Raw genomic sequence first — 8,457 nt, 5'->3', positions numbered from 1 at the left:
TATTGGTATTGGCAATTCAGAGAATAAGTGTAGTTTTTTTTTTTTATTTCATTTATGATCTCTACACCCAGTGTGGGTCTTGAACTCATGACCCCAAGATCAAGAATTGCATGCTCTTTGGGCTGCCTGAGTGGCTCAGTTGGTTAAACATCTGCCTTAGGCTCAGTTCATGATCCTGGGGTCCTCAGCAGGGAGTCTGCTTCTTCTCATCCCTCTGAACCTCTGGCTCTTGCTTGTTCTCGCTCTCAAACAAATAGAACAAAAAAAGTTGCATGACCTTCAGACTGAGCCAGTCAAGCACCCCGACAGGTTTTTAAAAAATCTTTACAATACACCTTTTTTTTTTTTGGTAAAACATGTTCTATAAAATTAGAATACAACTTTTAAGTCTTGAGAACTTTTTTAATTGGTTCTTACTTTACTCAGAAAAATACTCTTTCAAGATTTCAGCCATGCTTTAAAGAGCTGAATATACAAACCCACAATACAATGCTGAATGTAAAAAGCATATAAAAACCATTTCCCATGTCTTACTAAAGCAAAGTAGAATATATGTGTACCCGTTTAAAAAATATTTAATAATGCTCTTCCACATTTTCAGATATAGTATAAAAAGTTGAATATAAACATTTCCTCATCTTACTAAATTAAAGGTGTACACACACACACACATATATTTTTTCCCCAGGACTCAGGTCTATCATAAAAAATTGAGTATAAACTTAAAAGAGATACGAAGTTTGTTATTTTACTCAAAATTCAGGGGCAGGGCAGCTCTGCATCGTTTCCTCAGTTCAACAACGTCAAGGATGCAGGTAATTCCAATCTATCCTGCTTATCAATCGCAGCCTTTCACCCCTCCGGTAGCAAAATGGCCACAATTCCGGTATCACACAGACATACAGACATGCATCCTGTATATGAGAGGACTATTTCCTCCTATTTTGTTGGGCAAGAAAATTTAACCTGAAGCCTACTTGCAGAATTTTGTTCAGATCTTGTATGGCTAGGACTGTTACACATGCCCAGATGCAAAGCAAACTAGGAGAGCAAGACCTAGACTTTAGATGAGCAGCGGGCAGTCCTGGCAAAGGGAGAATGGCTAACACCACCAGATAGGCAACCAACAGTGTCTGTCACAACAATATTGCCTTTTTTCTTTAAAACTCCTTTTTTTAGTTACATTTCCTCTCATTCATGATGCTTGAGGGTTTTTTCCTCCCACCTCAGGAAGTTTTCAAGGATTGTTGTTGTTGTTGCTTTGTTTTTGGCTTTGCTCTTAACTGGTTAGAGCTTTTCTACACACTAGAGCTGACTGCTTATTCATTCACTCTCTCATTCCTCAGATTTCAACAAGTGTTTCCAGGGAACCTATTAGAACACACTGTGCACCAAGTACAGTGCACTGACAATGAATTGTGGCCATTAACTGTCCATATTTTCTACACATATTAAAAGAAGTTAATTTTCCTAAGGATAGCTCTATTGCATCCTACAACTTTCAACATGGAGTTGTTTGTCATTCACTCCAAACTGTAACTTGCCTTGATTTTCTTTCCCCTAGTGAGGCAAGAGGGCAAGGTGAACAAAAAGTTTGGTTTTCAATTATTCTCCAGAAGGAATTACCTGACATTCAAAAGATGATAGAAGATGCTCCCATAGTCATGGTACACATAAAAGCCTTCCTCTCATATGATCTCTATCCACAAATATGAAAATAAATAGAAGCAGCTATTTAACTCACTTTCAATGAGCCACACAATATTCTATGGGATATAATGTAATTATTTAATCTTATAATGCTAATAAGATGGTGCTAACATTAATTTATAACTGAGAAAGTTTAGATCTAGTTAAGTAATTTGCCCTAAAAGGCAAGTAAGACTGAGCATTGCTTAAATCCTTTACCACTCTGCCTCAGTTTAAGCTAATTTTAGAGGAAAAGCTTGCAAATATTTAAGATCTGAGTGGGATGGAAGAATCAGCTGCATTTTTAACATTACTGCAGTCTTCCTCAAGTATGAAGTGAGATGAGTAATTTGTTAGCTAAAACAAATTGGTCTCCTATATTTATGATATTTATATTATAAATCCTCTTGATTTCCCCCAGGCCAAATGACCTTGATGTTGTGAATTGTTGGTATGACAGTCTCTGACACATTAACTGCCTTCCAAAGCCTTCCCACTTTCCTTACATTCAAGGAGTTTTTTCACTTTTATATCAATTGAACCTTGATATCTAATAAATTTTGAAACATAAATAGAACCCTCTCAATCCCTAACATTTATAAAGTATATCAACATTAACACATGTCAAATAAATTATGGCCCTCAAATAAAGGCCCTGTATCCACAGTGTTAGCTCCGATATTAAGTTATTTTCAAAGGCTATCCCACATTCCTTAAAATCACAGGGGTTTTCGTGTTTTACTAGTTTGACTTTGCAGAGGTCCATAAAATTTTGAGCCTTCCCACTCCACTTCATTCACTCCTCTTTCCTGTGTGAATTCTTTGATGTTTACTAAGGTGTGAACCACGAATAAAGGCCTTCCCACATTGCTTGCATTTGTAAGGTTTCTCACCAGTATGAATTTTCAGGTGTCGATTAAGTTCTGAGCCACGACCAAAGGCTTTTTCACATTCCTTACACTTATAGGGCTTTTCACCACTATGACTTCTCTCATGATGAGTAAGTTCTGACTTTCGAATAAAGGCCTTCCCACATTCCTTACATTTATGGGGTCTCTCACCAGTGTGAACTTTTTGATGTCGAATAAGTTCTGTGCTACAAGTAAAGGCCATTTTACATTCCTTACATTTATAGGGTTTCTCACCAGTGTGAGCTCTCTGATGTCGAGTAAGTTCCGAGCCACGACGAAAGGCCTTCCCACATTCTTTACATTTATATGGTTTCTCACCAGTATGAACACTCTGATGTCGAATAAGATGGGAATCAGAGATAAAAGCTTTCCCACATTCCTTACATTTATGAGGTTTCTCACCAGTATGAATTCTTTGATGTAGACTCAGTTGTGAGGCACAACTATATACCTTTCCACACTCCTTACATTCATAGCGTCTCTCACCAGTATGAATTATCTGATGAAGACTAAGTTGCGTGTCGTAACGGAAAGCTTTCCCACATTCCTTACATTTATGGGGTTTCTCACCAGTATGGATTCTCTGATGTCGAAGAAGATGTGAGGGACGGGTAAAGGCTTTCCCACATTCCTTACATTCATAGTATTTCTCATCAGTATGAATTCTCTGATGTAAACTAAGTTGTGAGGTAGACGGAAAGGCCTTCCCACACTCCTTACATTTATAGGGTTTCTCACCTATGTGGATCTTTTGATGTTTCCTAAGTTGTGAGTTAGAATGAAAGGCTTTCCCACATTCCTTACATTTATAAGGTTTCTCACTAGTATTAATGCTCTGAGGTTTAGTTGTTTCAGAGCCATGGATAACAGCACATTTCTTATTTTCTTTACTTTTTTTGCTTTCATGAATTCTCTGATGCTTAATCAAGTCTGACTTACTACTAAAGGCTTTCCCACATTCTCCACATTTAGAGTCTTTTTCCTTATTACGATTTCTTTCATGTTGAATATGGTGTGACAGGCACCTGGAAGTTTCCTTACATCTCTTGCATTCGTAGGTTTTCACTCTGGTGTGAACTGTCTGAGGCACTGTATGAACTGTGTTCTGAGTGGAAGTGAACCTTTCCTCAGAAGTTATAACAGGTTGTCTGAAATGTCCCTCCTGTTGTTTCTCCAAGTGGCATTTGATTTCTCTGCTATTTCCAAACCTAGTGCACTCAAGGTCGGAGCTTGTGAGTCTTTTTATCTCCAGGTGCAATGATTTAATTTCATAACTGTGCTCCTTTGGACATAAATTCTTGGTTTCTCTTCTGGACTCCCAATCTGTAAGGTAACAAGAAAATAGGAGGTATTTTCATGTGGCAGGAGAAGGGAAGTTCTAAGGTAGAAATGACAAACTATAAATAGTGAATAATTTAAATAACTCTTAACACAGCACTGAAGTTTGGCAGGGTGAGCGGGGGGGGGGGGAGAGCCCAGGGTCAAGGGTCAGGGGAGAAGAGAATAGAGAATATGAGGGGACCTTGTGAAGGAAGTAGTTCTTCACCTCTGGTGAAAATCAGAATCAGTTGAGGAACATTACAAATACGATGTCCAGGAACCACCTAAGACCAACGAAATGAGAATCTAAAGGAGGAAGACATTAATTACATCTAACAGCAAGCAAGTCTTCTCATCTCTAGCTTCAAAATATATCCGGATCTTGACTACTTCTCTCTACCAGTATCTCTACTACCTTGTCCAAAGCCATCTCTCACCAGGTTAACACACTTTCTTAACAGGTCTCTCTACTTTCCCTGCTGCCCTCCTAATATCCCATACCTAACACAGTGGCAAGAGTGTTCATGTTAAGTTAGATTAAGCCTTTTGTCTGCCTCAAAGTCTCCACTGGATTTCCCTCTTTGGCCAAGTAAAAGTCCAAGTCCCTATGTGGTCTATAAAACCCTCCCTGAACTTGTCCCCTTGTCCCACACTACTCTCTTTGTGGTCTTAACTGCAAATCTCCTCCCTTCAGCTGACTCTGCTCCAGCTCCGTAACCAACTGGATGTTCTTCAAACTTGTGAAGCACATTTCTCCTTCAGAATCTCTGCCTCTTCCCTAAGATATCGACATGGCTTAAATACTTCATTCTAATCTCTACTCAAACATGAGGCCACTCTTTACAAAACACGCCCCTTATTACTCTACTGTATTTTTTAGCAGTGCCCTTATCACGTATCATTTTATTGATTTCTCCAACATTATTATTATTTTTTTTTAAAGATTTTATTTGTTTATTTTACAGACAGAGATCACAAGGAGGCAGAGAGGCAGGCAGAGAGAGAGGAAGGGAAGCAGGCCAAGCAGAGAGCCTGGTGTGGGGCTCGATCCCAGGACCATGAGATCATGACCTGAGCCGAAGGCAGAGGCTTAACCCACTGAGCCACCCAGGCACCCCGTGTTTCAAAAATATTTTATAAAAATATCTAAAATGCTGAAGGTCCTGTATCCCAATTGTGGTAATAGTTATATAAATCTACACGTCATAGGCAGAGGCTTAAACCCACTGAGCCACCCAGGCGCCCCTCCAACATTATTTTTTAAAGATTTTATTTATTTCGGGCATCTGGGTGGCTCAGTCATTAGGCATCATGATCCTAGTGTCCTGAGATCGAGCCCCACATCAGGCTCCCTGCTCAGAGCAAAGCCTGCTTCTCCCTCTCCCACTTCCCCTGCTTGTTCCTTGAGAGAAGAGTTCCCTCTCTCACTGTGTCTCTGTCAAATAAACAAATAAAATCTAAATAAATAAATAAAAAGATTTTATTTATTTGGCACACAAGAGGGAGTGAGAGAGTGAGCACAAGCAGGGGGAGTAGGAGAGGGAGAAGCAAGGTCTATATGATTGATAAAATGATGTTGGTATTTTATGCTGTATGGGAAGTTCCAGAGATGTCAGAAGATGCTACTATTTTAAATATTTTGGGAAAAAAATCTGGTAGAAAAGGAAAGCTATAAAAAGCATGGATTCAAATAATAAATTTGGACCTTAAAGGAATGCTCAAATCAAAAAGTAACATTCATCAGGGATGCTCCCGTTGCTCCTCTCCTGTGCACTCTTCAGAGCTACAGAATCATTCCCCTAAATCGACCGTGAGTCTCTCTGCTTTCCCTCCTCCATGGTCTCATTCTAGCACAAGGCAAAATCACCTGGACTTCCCAAACAGGCTCCTTCCTAGCAAGTTATACCATTTTCACTCATGAATCCTCTGATTCAATCTGTACAGGGCAGCCAGAGAGAGGTCTTAGAAATCCAATCCAATCATGTTCTCATCTTGTTTAAAACCTTCAATGGCTGCCAAGTGTCCTTAAGGGAAAAAATCCAAAGTCCTAGGCATGGGTTGAGAAGGGCCTGCATGATGTGGACCTCCATTCAGGTCTACCAGGACACCCACCCAATAACTTCTCTCCTCAGGGCCTTCAATGAATAGGTTCCTCTACCTTCTACAGCATTTCCACCATACCACCTAGATTCTACTACTGCTCCTTCCAGCTTTGTATCCTTTGCCAAGATCTGAAATGACTTACCAGTATGGTAATATTCTATTAGTAATGTTAGTAATATTACTAATATTGGTAATATTCAGCCCCTAATATTCTTTCACAGCAGACCCTTACCCATAACCTTCTCCCCCAAAGACCATCATTTCTCCAGCCATTGTACAGGCCAGTTTTCTAAAAAAGAAAACCTGCAGGGTCATCAGTGATTAGGAATTTAAATCAGTCCTTAAATCAGCATACTTCTTGACCCTAGCTACTTCCTAGATTATTCATGGTTACCTTTTATTTCATTCCAAATATTCTGTAGCATCCTTTTTATACAACCAAAACAATGCTGACTCTAAAAGTTATGTATCTGGCTTTATTCAACTAAGCCTTATACCACTGTTTCAAATATATATATATTTTTAAAGATTTTATTTAGTTATTTGACAGACAGAGATCACAAGTAGGCAGAGAGGCAGGCAGAGAGAGGAGGGAAAGCAGGCTCCCTTCTAAGCAGAGAGCCTGATGTGGGGCTCAATCCCAGGACCCTGGGATCATGACCTGAGCCGAAGGCAGAGGCTTAACCTACTGGCCACCCAGGCACCGCGTGTTTCAAAAATATTTTATAAAAACATCTAAAATGCTGAAGGTTCTGTATCCCAATTGTGGTAATAGTTATATAAATCTATACATGTCATAAAATTTCATAGTAATATACACCAAAAAAATAAAAATAAATTAGAGTATGTGAAAATCAGTGACCTCTGAATAAGGTTTACTTATAGTTTCACCACTACTATTCTGTCAACATCAATTTCCTGGTTTTGACAGTGTACTAGGAATAGGTAAGATGTTATCATTAGGAAAGCTGAGTAGGGTGTAAGGGAACTCTCTGTATTATTTTTGTAACTCTTTTGAATCTTAAATTATTTCAAAATAAAAAGCTAAAACAGAAATGGTAAAAGTTATAAGCATGTATGTACCTAATAAGAGAGCCCCAAAGTAGATGAAGCAAAAACAGAATGGAAGAAAAACGGACAATTCAACAAATTGAAGACTTTAATGCTCTTTTAATAATGGATAGATCAACTAGCCAGAAGATCAACAAGGAAAGAAAAAACAACATGTTCTTAAATAACTGATGGGTCAAGGAAGAAATCAGAAGAGAAATTAGAAAATGCTTCAGGTGGATGAAAGGAAAACTTAACACACCAAAACTTATGGGGTACAGTTAAAACAGATTCTAAAGGGAAATTTATAGCTTAAAATGCCTGTATTAAACCTCCCCCCCACAAAACCCAATAAAGATTTCAAATCAGATTATGGAACTAGATAAAGGACAAAGTAAACCCAAAGATACCAGAAGGAAGAAAATAACAAAGATTAGAAGGCAGATTAACAAAATAGAAAAAGGAGAACAGGGAAACCAACAAAACTGTCAAACTTTTAGCCATACTGACCAAGAGAAAAAAAAAAGGAAAGAAGACAAATACTGGTATCAGGAATGAAGGAGGGATAACACTACCAACCTTACAGAAATAAAGGGCTAGGGCTAGGTGTGGGGACTGACTGCTTATAGGTATGGGATTTCATTTTAGGGTGATGAAAAGATTCTAAAATTAAATGGTTGTCACAGTTGCAAAACTCTGTTACTGTATTAAAAACCACTAAACAGGAAACTTTAAGTGAATTTTAGGATATGTGATTTCTATCTTTATTAATAGAGCTAGCTGCTTTAAAGAGGACAAAACTGGACCCAAAGTGCTGGGAAAATGGTTGTCTCATGCGAAGGAGGAAAGTGCTTCCTTCCTGAAATCAGAAGCAAATATGAGGAAGCGTAGCAAGAGTGGTAAGCAGAGAGAAAATCTGAGCCCTCATGCTGAGATATCCTTCCTTTTTTCTCCAGATCTCGGACCTTTTCAGCCAGCTTTCCTACTAACAGCTCAGCCGTGTTGCTTTCTCACTGGCCCCCTGGGTGACCACCTGCCACAGTTGTCCTGACAGGAGTCACCATCACTCACCTGGGCACCATTCTTTTTTATCCTGATTTTTAACCACCCAGGGCTCCTTCCCCTGCTCCAATAAGGAGATCACATCTGGCTTAGAATCAGAAAGTCCTGCTCAAAAAACAAACAAATAAACAAACAAACACAAACAAACAAACAAACAAAAACAGACAATGTTATTGTATATACACCAGAATTAAAATCAATCCATGATTATCTCTTAAAATTTATTTATTTATTTATTGACAATTTTATTTATTTATTTGACAGACAGAGATCACAAGTAGTCAAGAGAGGCAGGCAGAGAGAGAGGAGGTAGCAGGATCCC

The 8,457-nt window shown here is 38.7% G+C and overlaps 1 protein-coding gene across 5 annotated transcripts in view; it reads right to left on the bottom strand.

The window, feature by feature from the left end:
* Positions 1 to 381: 381 nt before the first annotated feature.
* The window catches only part of ZNF568 (zinc finger protein 568), a 131,487-nt gene continuing 123,411 nt past the window's right edge, over positions 382 to 8,457 (bottom strand). For all 5 annotated transcript variants that reach the window (XM_013062735.2, XM_013062733.2, XM_013062731.2 and 2 more), the window contains 2 exons: positions 8,145 to 8,240; positions 382 to 3,923 (listed from right to left, as the gene is read on the bottom strand). In XM_013062735.2, coding sequence (XP_012918189.1) covers positions 2,482 to 3,923; positions 8,145 to 8,240 — 1,538 coding nt within the window. In that variant the 3' untranslated portion in view covers positions 382 to 2,481. The remainder of the gene's footprint in view (positions 3,924 to 8,144; positions 8,241 to 8,457) is intronic.

The sequence above is a fragment of the Mustela putorius genome, unplaced genomic scaffold, assembly GCF_011764305.1.
Source record: "Mustela putorius furo isolate JIRA1106 unplaced genomic scaffold, ASM1176430v1.1 tig00000174_pilon_pilon_pilon, whole genome shotgun sequence".
Classification (NCBI taxonomy): domain Eukaryota; kingdom Metazoa; phylum Chordata; class Mammalia; order Carnivora; family Mustelidae; genus Mustela; species Mustela putorius.
The sequence above is the reverse complement of the archived record's forward strand: the minus strand, read 5'-3'. Positions and strand labels throughout refer to the sequence as shown.